This window comes from Alligator sinensis, unplaced genomic scaffold, assembly GCF_000455745.1.
Source record: "Alligator sinensis unplaced genomic scaffold, ASM45574v1 scaffold170_2, whole genome shotgun sequence".
In the NCBI taxonomy this organism is placed as follows: domain Eukaryota; kingdom Metazoa; phylum Chordata; order Crocodylia; family Alligatoridae; genus Alligator; species Alligator sinensis.
This window is the reverse complement of record NW_005842290.1, coordinates 861,597-879,189: the sequence shown is the minus strand read 5'-3', so window position 1 is coordinate 879,189 and position 17,593 is coordinate 861,597. Positions and strand designations below refer to the sequence as shown.

The 17,593-nt window shown below is 47.2% G+C and overlaps 1 protein-coding gene across 1 annotated transcript in view; it reads left to right on the top strand.

Annotated features, from left to right (window-relative positions):
- WTIP (WT1 interacting protein) overlaps positions 1-17,593 on the top strand; it is a 114,513-nt gene that overhangs the window by 69,011 nt on the left and 27,909 nt on the right. The window contains exon 3 of the mRNA XM_006028114.3: positions 15,076-15,143. Within this exon, the coding sequence (XP_006028176.1) occupies positions 15,076-15,143 (68 nt within the window). The remainder of the gene's footprint in view (positions 1-15,075; positions 15,144-17,593) is intronic.

Here is a 17,593-nt window from a genome sequence, read left to right as displayed (position 1 = left end):
CGTGTAGGATTTGAGAATATTAGTTTCTGTTTGTTTTTCCCCTACTAAACAATTGCATGTTCCTCACTTTGAGGACCACAAAAGAAATATTGAAAATGTGCCCTGAAAAGCTAAAAGCCCAAAGGCAAATACAAATACCCAGCATTTCTTACTTCTTAAATCACATCATTTTTAAGCCAACGATTTGCCAGGCTAACTCATGATTTGGTTGGGTTTTTTTTTGTTTGTTTGTTTTAATGCTAAGGGCTGGCAGGACACTATTTTTACGTAGCACCATAGGACTGCATGGTGCCTTACACCTCAAATACAAATAAACCCTCTGTACCAAAGCGTTTACAATCCATGCCCCCAGTTCTGTCCCTAATCTAATCCCACATGCTGTTCTGTCATCATGTATGGACCCTAGAGGAAGCTCCGTGGGAAATGCTGCTCCTGTACAGGAGGAATTCTATCGCCCTGCGAGGGAAGGATGCATGTTTGTAGTGCTCAGTGCTTCAGAGCAACAAGACGGCCTATAGGGAGGGCAAGGTTACCAGATCAGCTCCAAACTAATGCCCAGGGCTGTTTTGGGGTACATATGGGAAAAAGATGATCCTGGAGGGCTTAGTCTCTTGGGATAGGCCACAAGTTTATAATGGAAATACTAATTGAAATTTAAATTGGCCCGAGCAAGCCTAGCACTATTAAGTGCCATCTTATATCATTGTACTTTGCTCCAGAGCAATACTCCACAGCTTTGCTTCCCTCTATAGGGCTTGTTCCATAAGTGGCATTATCTGTTGCAGCAAATTCACTTGCTGTGTAGAGCACATGCTTTCAGATGTGATCACTTCAGAAAGCAGCACGAGGCCACGGTTGATGCTGTCATAGCACTGTTTGAGCAATTGTGCCCATTATTGAGCAGTGCTCAATAAACAAAAAAAAAAGTATGCACAATTCATTAATCAGTCACTGGGAATTGCTGTATGTGTAGAAAGCTTTGAGAATCACAATTTCAAAATTCCACAAAGAGCAGAAATTGCCCATCCGCTGTCTCATAAGAAGTGAAAATTATAAATAAAATGAATAGGGCAAGGAAGCCTACTGAAAAGGGTATCGCTGTACCCCTTGCTTTTTAGAGGCAGCAGTTAAAAACAGGATACGTTGGTTATATTTTATGTTTCCAGCATAAGGCTACCAGGGAACTCATTCATAGGTACTGTTTTGCAAAGTGCTGTGTTGGCATAACCCTGTTCCCTCTGACTTTAGCAGGCCAGTGCTGAATGTTTCTGTAAATCCCGCTTTATTTCTGAAGTCATTAGCTGCAGCAGGTGGAGGTGCTGCTGGCTGCTCTGAAAGGGAAGCTACAGCTGTCCCCAGTGCTTCTGTCTGTTACTTCACTTCTTACTGCTGATAATAAGAAGGAGCTTTTCGGGTGATGCGGGGAATGCATGAAGCCCCCTTCTGGAGAACTGATGTTAGCACTTCAGTTCGGGAAGTTTTCTGTTAGCTGTGTGTGCAGACCCAAGCCTGGGAGTCTCCTGGTGTGTCCTCAGAGAACAGAAAACACAGTACCCAAAAATTATTTTTCAGACTGATAACCTGAACAAACTAGATTTGCTTTAATTAGGGATCTAGCTGCATTTCAAGAAATGATGCACTCATATGTGACCTCTCTGACTGCATTTCACACTGGGAGGTATTAATAAACTTTTCTGAGCAAAATAAAAGCACACCACAAACCTGAGAAATAAATTACATGATTAATCATTTTCCACAATACCTCCTCTGAATAACGTTGGCACTTTCCTGCATGGCACTTTAGCATCAAGTCATGGGAGGAAAGGTACATATGTCTAAAATGTCCTGGAAGTGTTTGCTGTTGCTTGTGGAGTGTGTCTGTGCACTGAATTCGCCTGAATGTGCAGCTAGTCTTGGCGGTGGTGCATGTTGTCAAGGGAGCTAAAGTTTCAATGCGTGACATCCCCACTCTTTGGAAAGGGTACTCTGTTTTTCCTTAACTGCCATCAGTCAGGCTATGTTGGAGTGATTTTGTAGTCATGCTGGTCCAGGAATTATGCGAGAGGCTAGGATTTTTGTGGGTGATATCTTTTATTGGACCAACCGCACAGTTGGGATCAACTGCGACAAGGTTTCGAACATGAAGCATTCTTCAGCAAGTCTGAAACAAGAAACAGGCAGGGTGATGATTAGAAACAGTATCAGTCAGGCAAGCAATTCAGACCTCTCACATGATCCTGCTCATCATATAGTTCTAGTAAATAATATTCCCCAACACTTGCATGTTTTTAATCATCAAAGCACTTTGCAAACATTATAATATAATGCTTTGTGCTTTTTAACTTCAAAGCAGTCTGCAAACAGTAATTAGGCCTAATTACAGCTTTGTGACAGCGTGAGACATTACTACCCTGTTATACAGGAGACAGTGAGATGCTGGGATGGATTCTGCTTCCAGTTACTCCTTATCCAGAATTTACCGTATAGTGAGGTTCTGACTGGATAAAGGCAACTTGCTTGCCCTGTCTGCATTGGACAGATACCCCATTGCTACAGGGGTAGTCAGCAACAGGTTTTTCCTTCCTCCAAAGCATTAATACTGCTTGAGCTGCTACTGGAGAGGACAGTTTTCAGCCCAGTGGATGGAGTGCTTCAGTAAGACTGGACCCTGAAGCACATCTGTGGCCTGAATCCCATATTGTTCTGCTACATCTAGTTCATTTTTCTGTACCAGCATTGAAAACAGTTTTGTCCCATTTTTACATAAATGTTTGGCTGTTTTCAGCAATGGGGAAGTGTAGAAGAAATGGGAGGGAGTGACTGCTGACAGCCAGTGTTGACGATGGATATTTTTCCTAGTGCAAGCAGACTTACTGAGGTAGTGTTCGAATTCTGGTGCTTAGTGCCTCACCCTTTGCACATGTCGCACTGCTCTCTATTAGACAGAATTGGTGCCATTTCCTTAGACCCTACCACCATGGACTGCGTGTGAGGCGAGCACCTAATTCTGCCTCCCCATCTTGCATTTGTAGTGTAAATGGAGCCCTGGTTCTTTGGCTCTTTGAGAAACAAGAATCAGCTTATGTATGGGCCTTTCATAACTGCAGGTTTGCTTAAAAAATATTTACTTTAAGTTTGTCTTAGATGTACAGTTCAGACATAAAGTTTGGAAGAAGTAGAAGAAGCTGTGCTCTAGCTTCTCTCAGTTGAACACAGCTGCTGATTCACAGCCTGGCAATTTCAGGCGGACCTGTTTTTATTCTGGTCCTGGGCAGGTGTGAAACAGAGTCATTTCCTCTGTGCTGCTGAAAACTAGTCAGACAAGGTGGACGTGCCAGGGTCCGTATGAAGCTAAAACTAGAGAAGGACAGAAACACTGTGTTTATAAAATATGCCTGTCATGATGGTATGGAAAGCCCTATAAGCAGCTAAGATCTGTAGGCCAGAACATTTGTTAATGACCTGTCTGTAGATTGCTTCTGGTTTTGTTAGAGCATCTGACTCTGAGAATGCTGCTACAATTCATTGTGAAAGAGGAGAGCTGCCTGTGGTGAGAGACACCCAGACAGTCATTAAGAGGAAAACTGAGTAGCAATTTTTTTGGACCATGTGATGGTGTTGTACACGTTCTGGCTGGTTAAGCAGTTACTATTGCATTTTATCTTACTGCCTTAAACACAGTAATGTGGTATGTCTACATTGCACGAAGCAGTACTGTGGAAAGATACCTGAGCTTGCCTCTATGCTAGCTCAGAAGCAGTGTTAGTCCTCCTTCCAGCGCACAAGCAGCTTTGCACACAGCTGGCTTGGGTCATGGCACTGCATTGGGCAGTGTAGACAAACTCATGGATGTTGGGAGCTTCACTGGATTCAGTTCAGTAATTCAGCGAACAGCTCGGAGTAGTACCTGGAATGCATGCCACAGCTCACATTTCTAAAACATGATGCTATAGCAGTTTGTGGTATTTGTGTGATAACTTGTTGTTTCTTGTTCATAAGTATATTATACCTGACTAACCTCCCTCCAAGGTAATAGGCTTGCTAGGCTTACTAATTATTATTAATAATGGTAATTACCACATGAGTAAGTACTCTCCAGCTATGCTGCTGACCTGCTCTGTGACCTTAGGTGAGTCACTTCAGTGTTCTGTGGCACCATTCCCTCACCTGTGAAATGGGGATAATAGCATTGGAGGATTCTGTGACTGGTCTGGATGCAGAGCACTCTCTAGAAGTCTAACCAGGTTAAAGTCATATGGAATAATGGACTTTTTCTTGTCAGCTGTTCAAACAAGGAAGTCTACTTTGCCACCTTTGTTGTGGGTATGTGGAACGATCTTTTTGAAGGGTAGTGTCTGATCAGTGTGCAGAGATCTGCAGGCTGTGCAATGCAAGCTGGCAACGATACCACTTTCCTGTGCTCTGAGGGGATAAGGCTGTTTTGTTTCATAGGGTGATCAGCTGCCGAAGTAGAGATCAGTAACTCAGTTGCATTTGAGGTTACTCCACAATTCTTACTCTATCTGCCTTGAGCTACAGAAAGAGCATTAGGGCTGTGCGAAGTTTCAGTAGCCGATTCGATTTGGAGATTTGGCAGCCGAATCTCCTAATCCAAACTGAATCAGCAGACTCATTGGGTAGGCTGGGCCGGGCTGTGCTCTGGGAGACTAGCCCTATCCTCTCGCTGCCAAGCTGCTCTCTACGGGGTGGGTGGAGCCAGGGCTGCAATCCGGGCAGCTAGCCGCAGCCCAGAGCACAGCCCTGGCTCCATCCACCCCGCAGAGCACAGTGGAGAGGGTGTTGTGGGGTGGCTGCAGACACCCTAAAATTCCCCATAGCTCCTGCTGCCCGCCCCGATCCATGTGCACGCACCCGCCCCCATGCCCTGCTGCTGTTCACCCAGCCAAGACGCAGTGGGGAGAAGCCACAGTATCATAGTACTTAGTGTCGGACAGGACCTTCAAATCAGCAGGTCCTGATGATCACCACCCCAGAGTGATGAGGGAATTGGCAGATGTCATTGCGGGACCCCTGGCACGGCTTTACGAGCACTCATGGCGCTCTGGCGAGGTGCCGGAGGACTGGAAGAGGGCCAATGTGGTTCCCATTTTCAAAAAATGGGGGAAGGAGGACCCAGGAAACTACAGGCCCGTTAGTCTTACCTCGGCCCTGGGGAAGGTCTTTGAGAAAATTATCAAGGAACACATCTGTGAGGGGCCAGGAGGGGAAATCATGCTTAGGGGCAGCCAACATGAGTTCATTCAAGGCAGGTCCTGTCAGACCAACCTGGTGGCCTTCTACGACCAGGTCACAAAATCCTTGGACACAGGTGTCGCGGTGGATGTAGTCTTTGTGGACTTTAGGAAGGCGTTCGACACTGTCTTTCACCCCATTCTCATTAAAAAATTAGGCGACTGGCTTTGATACCTAAACAGTTAGATAGGTTGCAAATTGGCTGGAGGGCCGCACCCAGAGAGTGGTGGTGGACGGGTCTTTTTTGACCTGGAGGGATGTGGGCAGTGGGGTCCCCCAGGGCTCAGTCCTCGAGCCCACACTGTTCAACATCTTTATCAGCGACTTGGACGAGGGGGTGAAAAGCACCTTGTTCAAATTCACGGATGACACCTGCACCTGGGGAGGAAGAACCAGCAGCATACCTACAGGCTGGGGAAAGCCCTTCTAGTTAGCACAGAGGCAGAAAAGGATCTTGGTGTCATTATTATTGATTCCAAAATGAACATGGGCCGCCAATGTGGGGACGCAGTCAGGAAGGCTAACCGCACCTTGTCATGCATCCATAGATGCATCACAAGCAGGTCCAAGGAGGTGATCCTCCCCCTCTATGCGACATTGGTCAGGCCACAGTTGGAGTACTGCGTCCAGTTCTGGGCGCCACACTTCAGGAGGGATGTGGACAGCATGGAGAGGGTGCAGAGGAGGGCCACTCGCATGATCAGGGAGCAGCAGGGCAGGCCCTATGAGGGGAGGCTACGGGACCTGAACCTCTTCAGCCTCCACAAGAGAAGGCTGAGAGGGGATCTGGTGGCCATCTGCAAACTGACCAAGGGGGACCAGCAGGCAATGGGAGAGTCCCTGTTCCCCCGAGCACTACCAGGAGTAACGTGGAATAACAGCCATAAGTTGACCGAGAGTAGATTCAGGCTAGATATCAGGAGGCACTACTTCACAGACAGGGAGGATAGGATCTAGACCAACTTCCAAGGGGAGAGGTCCTTGCTCCTACCCTGGGGGGTCTTCAAAAGGCAGCTAGATAATCACCTAGCTGGGGTCATTCAACCCCAGCATCCTTTCCTGCCCATGGCAGGGGGTCAGACTTGATGATCTGCTCAGCTCCCTTCTGACCCTACCAACTATGAAACTATAAACAAATCATCAGGTCTGACCCCCTGCCCCAGGCAGTAACAAGTGTGGGGTCATAATAACCCAGCCAAATATCTGTCCAGCCTCCTCTTGAAGATCCCCAAGGTAGGAGAGAGCACCACCTCCCTTGGGAGCCCTTTCCAGACCCCAGCAGCCCTAACTGTAAAGTAGTGTCTCCTGATGTCCAGCCTGAACCTTCCCTATAACAATTTGTGGCCGTTATTGCTAGTAACCCCCGGTGGTGCCCGGGGGAACAGAGCCTCACCCAATCACCTGGGGGGACCAGTGGGAAGTTTATAAACGGCCACCCGATCCCCTCAGCCTTCTCTTCTGGAGGCTGAATAGGTTCAGGCCCTTTAGCCTCTCTTCATAGGGCCTGACCCGCTGCCCCTTGACCATGCAAGTGGCCCTCTGCATGCTCTCAATGCTAGCCACATCCCTCTTGAAGTGTGGCACCCAGAACTGGATGCAATACTCCCAACGGCAGCCTGACCAATGCTGCATAGAGGGGAAGGATCACCTCCCTGGACCTGCTTGTGATGCATCTGTAGATGCATGACAAGGTGCGGTTAGCCTTACTGACCGCTTCCTCGCGTTGCTGGCTCATGTTGATCCTGGAGTCAACTATGACTCCAAGATCCCTTTCTGCCACTGTGTTGACAAGAAGGGTGTTCCCCAGCCCATAGGTGTGTTGCTGGTTCCTTCTCCCTAGACGCAGAACTTTGCACTTTTCTGTGTTGATTTCCATCCTATTCTCATCTGCCCACCTCTGTAACCTGTCTGGATCTAGCTGGAGTCTGTCCCTCCCCTCCAGTGTGCCCACCTCACCCCACAACTTGGTGTCATCAGCGAATTTACAGTGTGCTTTCCACCCCCACATCCAGATCGCTGATAAAGATGTTGACCAGTACAGGCCCCAGGACTGAGGCCTGGGGGACTCCACTGCCCACATTCCTCCAAGTCGAAAACGACCCGTCCACCACCACTTTCTGGGTGCAACCATCTAGCCAATTTGCCACCCATCTGACTGTGTGGGCATCAGTGCCACAGTCACCTAGTTTTTTTTTTTTTTAGAGAATGTGGTGAGAAACCGTGTCAAAGGACTTCTTAAATTCCAGGAAGATGACAGTCACCTCGACGCCCTTGTCCAGGGACTTTGTGACCTGCTCATAAAAGGAAACCAGGTTAGTCAGGCAGGACCTGCCCTCAATGACCTCACATTGGTTGACCTGAGCATTACCTCCCCTGCTGGGCCCTTGCAGATGTGCTCTTTGATCATTCTCAAAGGTGTTCTCAAGGACCAAGGTAAGACTGACTGGTCTATAATTGCTGGGGTCCTCCTTTCTCCCCTTCTTGTAAATGGGGACCACACTGGCCCTTTTCCAGTCCTCTGGTACCTATCCAGTGCCCCACAAGTGCTCATAAAGCTGTGCCAGGGGCCCCGCTATGACCCTCGCTAATTCCCTCAGCACCCTTGGGTGAAGAGCACCTGGACCTACTGATTTAAACATGTCCAGCCCCTCCAACAATTCCCTAACTAGGTCATCCCTAACCCTAGGCATGGCGGTGCCTCCCCTGGATCTATCCATAATCCTAGTGGGGAAACTGTCCCAGTCCCTGTTAAGGAATTTGGAGGCAAAGAATTTGTTAAAGAGGTCAACTTTTCCGTTAGCTGCAATCGCCAGATTGCCAAGCCTGTCCTGTAGGGGCCGCACGTTACCCCGGTGCCTTCTTACTCCCTATGTATTTGAAAAAGGACTTTTTGTTATCCCTAATTCTGGTCGCTAGCCCTAGCTCCATCTCTGCCTTGGCCTTCCTAACAGCATCACTACAGTCCTGAGCAACAGAGGTGTAATCCTTCTTGGTGATAGCCCCTTGTTTCCACTGTTTGTAAACCTCCTTTTCTGCCCTCAGGTATCCCTGGATGCCTTTGCCGAGCCATGGGGGCTTTTTAGCACTCCTGCCCTACTTGGTGCACACTGGGACTGACTCCCTTTGAGCTTGGAGGATTGTTCCCTTTGTGGAACAACCACCTGTCTTGGACTCCCATCTCATTGAAGCTCCAAGACCCCAATGCCTCTCCTACTAACCTTCTTAGCTTACAGAAGTCGGCCCTCCTGAAGTTGAGGACCTCTGCCTTGCTGCTTGCTTTTACCACCCTGCACTGGATAGTAAATTCCAGCAGGTGATGATCACTGTCGCCCAGGTGGTCCAGTACCTGCAGACCCCTCACCAGGTCGTCGCCTGTGGCAAGGACCAAGTCCAGCAAGGCTATTCCCCTGGTGGGACTATGCACCTCCTGGGTTAGGTGGCGGTCCTGTATCCTGGCTAGGAACCTACGTGAGCAATTGGACCTGGCTGATTGCTTCTCCCAGCAGATGTCTAGGTAGTTTAGGTCACCCGTGACCACCACATCCCTTGACTTTACAGCCTCCATGAGCTGACCTGAGAATTCCAGGTCCAGCTCGTCCCCCTGGTGAGGCGGTCTGTAGTAGACGCCCACTATCAAGTCCCTTCCCCACGACCCCCTTGCATTCTTACCCAGCGCACCTCATTTTGCCCCTCCTCTGACCCCATCCTGATCATTGAGGACGTATATTGCTCTTTGACGTATAGCACTACACCCCCCACCCTTTTCCCTGCTCTGTCTCACCTGTATAGCATGTAGCCCTCCATGTCCACTGCCCAGTCATGGGTAGAATCCCACCAGGTTTCTGTGAGCCCCACTAGGTCTGGGTTTTTGCTAGCTAGCAGGGGGGTGAGTTCCTCCTGCTTATTCCCCATGCTTCAAGCATTTGCGTACAGGCATTGGAGGCCTCCTGTAGGTGCCCGTGCCACCCCCTTGTTCCCAAGCCATGACTTGTCCGGGAGGCTGGAGCGGCCCCCTGCTCCCAGTGCAGCCATGCCCACATCCCACAAACCACCCCCACCCCAGCTGGACAAGAAGCGGCAGGGCACAGCCCTGACTCCCAGCGCCTTCCACCCAAAGTGAGCTGCGCCTGCATCGCGTACCCTGCTACACACACACACCCTGGCTGGACAAGAGGCAGCAGGGTATAGCCCGTGCTCCCAGCACTGCCACACCTGCATCCTGCGCACCCCCGCCCTGGCTGGGCAAGCGTCAGCAGAGCCCCCATTCCCAGCGCCTTCTACCACCCATCCAGAGCACAGCTTGGCCCAGCCCACCCTGTGCAGATCTGGGGACACATGCCTGCTCACATGCCCTCCCAGACCAGTGGCGGGAGCCCCCCTCCCCAAGTCCTGTGCCCCCCCCACCCCCAATCCCACCCTCGCTGTGGGGGCATTCATCTGCCCCACACACACACCTCTTCCCTCCCCCCTCCACCCACCACAACAGACTTATCAGCTGGAGGCAGCTGTGTCCAGTGTGGTCAAGGACTGCTGCCTGTTTAGTCTATGACCGAATCTCCGAATCAGCGCCAAATCTTTGGATCCGAATCGGCCAAATCCAGTCAGGACAGTGATTCAAATCACCGAATCAAATCACTGTCCCTCTGAATTGGCCAAATCCAGATCGAATACTTGACGCTTCACATAGGCCTAAAGATCATTCCTTTCCTTCCTAGCCCTGGAGATCTCTGACCAGTGGAATTGTATTGCTTGCAGATTGCTTCAGGAAGAGTAGGGGTGGCATTCAGGTTGTCTCCATGGAGCCTGGCGGATCCACAGGCTGTTCCTCTCATGGTTCCTGTTGTGCACTAGGGGGTTGCAGAGGTTGTCCTGGTTTAGGAGGAGCAACCTTACCCCTACAGCCAGTGGCAGTGATGGGGCGGTGCAAAACTGAGCGACAGAGAATTATCCTTTGTCGCGAACATTGTGAGTCTTCTGCGTTGAACTGCAAGTTGGCGATGCTTGGGAGTGTAGCAGCATTAGCAAGGGGCATGCACAAGCTCCTGAGCCTGGGGTGACTAGTCTGTCTCTACTATCTGAAAGCAAAGGAATGGCTGTTACCTCTCCCAGACAGCTCTGAATCACAGACATCCTGAAGGAGCCACCCACTGCCCTTTTTTCTCCCATTGGATCTGAATTGAGAAAACTAGTCTGGGAGAGGGTAACTTTTTGTTTTATTTTGGTTTTGGGTTTTTTTCTTTCTTTCCACAGAGCTTTCATATCCAGGCCAGCCTTTATACCCCCTCTGCCCAGTAACTGTAGATTGGCACATGCTTCCTGCCTCAAGCTACTGAGCCTGCACAGGGTATGACTTCTTAAAATGCTGGCACAAGTCACAAGTATTTAGGGACAGGGGAGAGGATTGAAGGGCAGGGGTTGGGACCCTTTCAGACTGAGCTAGAGTGACTCTTTAGGAGACCCATGGAAACAAGGCTTTGATGTTGCCCAGATCTCCCTGTTGCTTGTATGATTAAGGACAAATACTGACAGCAGAGTACAGTAGATGAGACAACAAAGGGCTTTTAGTAGGTGATTAAATATGGAAGCAAAGCCGAGGCTTTCATGTTACCACAGAAATCATCATTTTTGGCATGCTTGGTGTGGTTTCAAAAGCATGCCGGGGGAAGGAGGGAGGGCTGCCTTATTCACTGACGATGCACTGAGGTCAGGGCTCAGGTGAGTAATTGCTGCAGCGGGCGGTGGGCTTCAACTCTTTAGTTGCTGGGAAGGGAGCAAAGCAGCTACTTGCATCATTTTGTGCAGGGTCAGCGTGCATTTATGCACGGCTTACGAGGGGATAACGATGCACCACTACTCAGATGCACCTGGGCCTGCAGGCATTTGTCATCCAGGCTATCAATATAGGGGAGCCTGCATGTAGGGTGAATCCACTTGGATGGTTTCACCTTTTCATCCCTGACATTTCAGGGTGGCTAAGGCAATGGCCAAGGTGGATACTCTCCTGAGGGGAAAAGGGAGGCCAGTGGCAGGTGGAGGGAGGACAGATAGAGGGTGTGGGTAGGGCAGAAAAATGCTGGATCCTGGAAGAGAGGGAGCCATGACATGGAGGCTGTGGAAGGGAAAATGGAGATAAGCAGGGAGGCACAAGGATGCAGCTTGCAAAAAATGGCTGTGTCAGGAAGGATGTTCAGGAATGGGGCAACTGAGAGGCAGCTCTGCATGCAGGGAGGAGAGGCAGGCTGGAGTAATGACTGCTGTATCTGAAATGTTGAAGGGAAGGTGGTTAGGAGACCTGAAGAGCCTTGCAGGGAGCTGAGTGTGACCTAGACAGAGGTACGCTCGTGCCAGTGGGCCATATTTGCTGCTGGCCTGATATGCAGGCACTAAGGCTAAGTACTGACAGTCAGAAAGCCCAAGGCTGAATTGATTCAGTCTTTGCAGGTTAGTCTAAACTGCAGAGATTAAATTGAAACAGAAGTCCACAAACATTAACCTTTGATTCAGGAAATGCAGCCACATGTCTGCAAGTGTCTCAGCTCAGAAGCTGGGGGTGCTAGAGCATGGCTCTCTGGCATGTAGCCAGCATGGGCTGTGTGATCACTTTCTCTTCCTACTGCCCCCGAGATCTCTGAGATTTGCAGCCCATAATCATATCAGCAGGACTCTGCAGGGTGGCTTATCACTTCCTCTTCCTGCTTCCAGGTGCCTCTGGGATTTGTAGTCCACAGTCGCAGCCAGCAGTAAGTTTGAGCAGGGGAAAGCATCAGAACCCACCCAGGGTTTGCATGTGGGGGGTGCAGTCCCACCACCCCCTGCAGACTGGGCTGCATCCCCAGCAAGGCTTCCCATCCCTCCCCCACCCACTTGTCAGCCAGCCCTCACTGCTCCAATGAGGGAGCAGAGGGGCAGGGCCAGCCCTGCTCTCTGGAGCACACAGCACAGACCCCCCCAGGGCTGCAAAACATTCTGGGATGCTGGAGGACTGTGATTTAACTTGAACCAGGAAGGGGTCTGGGACAGGAGTCTCATAAACTGGCTTGACCCAAATCAGTTGAGTCTGATGCTACATTCAGCCAGGTTTCAGCCATTTTGAAACTGGTTTATGTGCACTGACCTTCTGTTCTGTTACAGGTTTAAGCCAGTTTCTGATTGCTTAAACTGGTTTATGTGCAGCTTTTGTCCCTAGCCCAAAGGGTTAAATGTCAGATGAGAACATAAAGACTATTCTGCAGAGTTCATTCCTTAAATTGAGAATAAAGGGCTGTGTCTTCATCCCAGTAGTCTCCCAAAGCACTGCCAACCTTCACAGAGCACCATGTTGTGCCTCCTGCCAGTTGCCCCAAGTGCATTTTCATAGGAGCCAGTTATGTTCTGGACCAGATCTTCAGAGGTCACTGGAAGGTATGTGTGAGCGTAGAACAGGCAGCTGCACTTGGTTTGTGCCTCTGTTCAAGGCCTGGAGGTTTATGAAACAGTTCAGGGGACTGACTTGCTCACCAAATTCACTGGGGAAGGAAAAGAGGAAATCAGCTTAATGTGCAGCAAAGAAGATTTAGGTTTAGTATCAAGAAAAAGTTTTTACTAGGAGAGGGGTTATTTAAGCACTGGAGCAGGCACCGCTGAAATATTATGAAATTTCTTTCCTTGGAAGCTTTTAAGGGCTGGTTGGATAAATATCCGATGGGTGGCCCCAGTATACCTGATCTGGACTCCATGATGGTGCAGGGGACAGGTGACACTCGAGCTTAGTTCCAGCCCGGCATTTTCTGTCATCATTCCAGATTCCCATGACTCTGTTTGCCTGCATGGACCCATTTTACAGAAGGGGCTTCAAACAAGTGTCAGGAGTCTTATCTAAGAAGGTCCTGTTGCAAAGCCAGGGCGCAATACAACAAATACATATAAAAAAGCATAATTGAGTGTATCTTCCAGTAGCCCTGAGACAAAGCAGCCTGAGAAATCTACAGCTCAGCAATCTACATTTCAAGGAAACATTTCCCTCCGGTAACCAGTCAACCACCAGACAACCACATACAGCATGGGATTTCCCAAAAGGTCATCCCAGAGCCCAATTTGTGTGTGCCACACACAGTTTCCCAGGATAACAGCACAAGTGGCAATGTGTAAAGGAAACTTTTAACCATTTTAAATAAATCCTATTCTTTTATTGTTGCTTATGGAGACTTTGGAGAACCCTGCTCACTGCATTTTGTTCAGCAGCTCACAGTCAGTAGCCCTGAGATTTAAACTGCCAGTAGCTGCAGGCTCAGTAGATTCAGCAATTTCTCATCCCCAAAGTTTGTTCCATCCCTGAGCCTGTGACAGTCTGTTATTATACACATGCATATGTAGTATGCCTAGATATGGCCTTTACAGAGAGAATTTGTAAATCTGTAGCACGATATAGTACCATATTACTATAGGGTTTATTCCAGGACAGACCATCTATAGCTGGGTGGGCACAGGCTGTGTTGTATTGTTCATGGGTCTGTGATTTCAATGAAGTTGTTATTTGGTAGCAAGCATTTAGCCACTGAATCTGCATGAGCTATGACTTGTGCACTGCAATTGGCTTTGTGTATGCAGGTCTTAATGGGTGAGGTGCCATCTGTTTACCCAGACTGCCACCTGTTGATAGCTTTATTGGTAAATTGGCCCAAACAAATCCCTAGGGATGAATGAAATTCACTGGAGATGAGTGAGTTGTGTCAGAATGAGTTTGGCTGTCAAGATCTATTTTTCTCACTTATGCTGGTTTTACATTGGTATAATTCATGGGCTTCAGAAGTTACTCTTGATTTACATCAGTCTAAGTCAGAAGAGACCTAGACCAGTTACATTTTAAACAACTGGCTGGAGTAGTTTTTTTCTGAATTCCTTTGATTTATTGTATATGTTGAGACTGATAGATTATCTGGAGTCTGGTTTATGTGTGGATGTATATTAAATCTAGAACTAGAAATGCACCCTTAGCTTATATGGTGAGCACATATGGTATAGATATAGTTAAATACTACTAACATAGTAAACTCTCTGAATTTGAAACTGAAGTCTGTCCTTTCAACTCTTCCTCCCCCCACCATCACACATGCATTCATCTATTTTATGGCTGTAGGTTGCTGGTGCATGTTGGTATGTCATTCTTTTTTTTTTTTTAAATACAGATATACTTTGAAAAATGATTATTATGTTTATTTTCCTTTCAGACCAAATACATTCTTGGTGTAACTTCTAACCACACTGGAGTTGGATCAGGTGTGACTGCTTTGCAGTGGCTTCCAAATCAAATGTACTTAATTTACACGTAAAAAATTGGAAGAAGAAAAATATAAAGTGTGTGCTTCTCATTTCTAATGCTATAACTTTGTACTGGAATAATCTCAGCCTCCAGAACCACTGACCACAAGTAGATATCTGCACTAGCATTGCAGAGAGAACAGGAGCAAGCAGGAACCTGGGATGTTAGCAAAGGCAGAGGTGTGAGGAGTTGTGTAAAAATATGCTATAAATAACCATTCAAGTAACATGGTTTTTCCATGTGCACAGTGCCTAGCCCAGCAGGACTCCAACCCTGATTGAAGGCTTTGGGTATTATCATCAGATAAACATTGACTGCTAATAACGATTAGAAAAGAAAGATGGGGTAGAGATGAGGTCCCCATGTTAGACTGTCATTCTCAAAAGCTCATTATGTCTTCTCAAACTCTCTGATGCACCCAGCCATAAAATGCCAATGTTTCTGTACTTGTACTTTGCCTATTGGATGGCTCTCGGTTTGGAAATGGAGTGTGAGGTACTAACGGGAAACTTTTTTTTTAACAGGGAGAAGACTTCGAGGAAAAGCCTTCTACAACGTCAATGGTAAAGTGTACTGTGAAGAAGACTTCCTAGTAAGTAAGATTTCAAACACTGTTGCTGTTTATGAACTGAACGTGTTTCTCTTATGCTGGCTGATAAACAGGGTGAGGTTGATTCACCTTGGGGCCAGTTTTTGCTCCTACTGAAATCAGTGGGAGTCCTGCCATTGGTTTCAGTGGGACATGATTGGCCCCTTACTCTGAAGTGGCAGCCGTAAAAGCAAGCATCTAACTGCTCACAAACAGTCTCAAGTGTTCTTTCTGAGAATAAACACTGGAGCTGTTCAGATTTTCAGTTCGAATTGCAGCTGCAAACTTGCCAGGCCTGAATACGAACTCAAACATCTGGAGAATACCAATCATAACTAGAAGGAAGACTTGTTTGACCGTAGCGTGTCATTGCTGAGTAGAATGTTGTATCGTTTTAATTGTAACTGCTGCAAACAGTGTGGAGCTGCATTGCGATTAGCTGAAAGTCAAGGAGCTAATTTTCTCTCACTTTTACAAGCATTGTACAGCATTAGTGGCTGAGCCACAAAAAATGGAGCACACTGCTGAGCTGGTTTTCCAAAATGAAAATGTTCTTGCTGTTAAAAGAGAGAATTCTAGTAGTAATTCACACAGAAAGGGAATGAACTGATGGTGACAAGCTGCATGTAATCACAATTATAAGAGGACAGCATGTTTTGGAACTAAAATTGGAGAGGACTGCAAAATGTTAGCCTGTGGGATGACAAATTAAGGAATCAGTATGTTGGATTGACAATATCTGGTTCCTGATTTATTGAAATAGCATCCTTTTGCAGGTTCAAGGGCTGAAGATACATTCAGTCTACTCATTACACATGTATTAATATCTTTTCAACAAAAACCTGCACTAAAAGCTTTTTAACTAGTAGTTTAGGCTGGTCAGATTTATTTCTCATCACTGTAATGCATTGAAGTCTAAAAAATCTCTAGGATAGTTGTATCAGGCCTCTCCATGTATCAGTGAACTCCCACATTTCCATCCTACATCACCACAAGTAAAGCCAGTCAGCAAAAAACAGGTATAATTAAAAAAAAAAAAAAAAAAGAAATGTGTTCATTTGAAATTCATTACATTTGGTTTTGTTTGTTTGGGGGTTTTTTATTTTGGTGGGGAAAATTCTATTCCTCCTTCCTGTCGCTTCCACCATTTTCCAAGAGAGGAATTTTACCCAACACAAGGACACAAAACATTTCAGTACCTTTTACAAAAATTTTAAAGTACCAAATATGTTTTTGTTTTGAATAAGAAAGTTTTTGAGGAATTGAGTTACTTTTTGCACAACATTGAAATTCAATCAAAATGCTACTTTTCGTTCAGTTTTCTGTTTTGGGCTGAGAATGTTAGCCAGCTACAGTCCCAGCCCAGTTCCACCCGGATTCTCTTCTCCTATAGTCCAAACATTTAGTTATCCAGACTCAGACACATACTTTATTCTGACTTTGCAATTTTCTTTTTTAAGATGGCACATTTTTTATCATTACCGATCAGGCCAAACCTGAAATCTTTTAGTATAAGAAACAAAGGAAAAAGCCCTTTTCATTTGAAAAACTTGAAGTTTCCAGCAGGAAGCAGTCACTTCTAGTCTTTTTTTCAGCAAATTGCAATTTTCCAGTAAAAAATAAAAAAGTTGGCTTAGCTGTACTGAGCTCTGCCCATTCCATCAACCATTTGCCCCTCACCATGTTCCAAGAATCAATTCAAAGAGGGGGAAGCTTGGTAAGAGATGGGTTGGGGATCAACTTCCTGCAACAATCAAGCTCTAGCCTACTCAAGGCTACCAAGTTGTCAGCTCTGCTGACCCTTAATGGATCTGTAGGAGTCTCAGGAGAGAAAGGAGAGGCAGATTAAGAGCCTTGCCAAAGAGCTTGGGAGGCAGCAGAAGGAATGGCACTCTGAACCTGTCACTGCCTGTGCTGTAAACCTGTTGCTTCACAGTGTGTGCGTCCTCCCTCGGCTTCCCTTGGCACAAATCACAACAGGAATGCAAGGAATTGCCCTACTTTCTCTGTGAAAAGGCCTAACCTCGTTGTGTGGTTTAGTCTAGAGTTGCCTAGGTCTGAAGCTATGTGTTACAGCGCAGACATTAGCCAGAGGCAGGCAAAGGAAAGGGGAGCCTTCAAGTCTGTTTGCAAAAAGGGTCATTTTAACTGCTGCAGACTCCTAAACCATTGAACAGTTTTACTCCTAACTGCTTTGAAAACTCAGTCTTTTCTCTAAGAATATGAGCCCTGAGTCTGGCACTGATACACAGTGCTTTTATACTTAACTCAGAGATGTAATCTCCACAGTAAATGTCAGTCTCATAGCAGCCTTAACTATGGGTTCCTTCCTCCTACCTCCACAAGAGTGATTTTAGAGCACTTAGGGAGAGGGCAAACTCTGTGTGATGAGGTGATCTGCTCCACTTCCCTCCCAGCGTGTGATTCTTTGGCCCAGTTTGGGTGTTGATGGG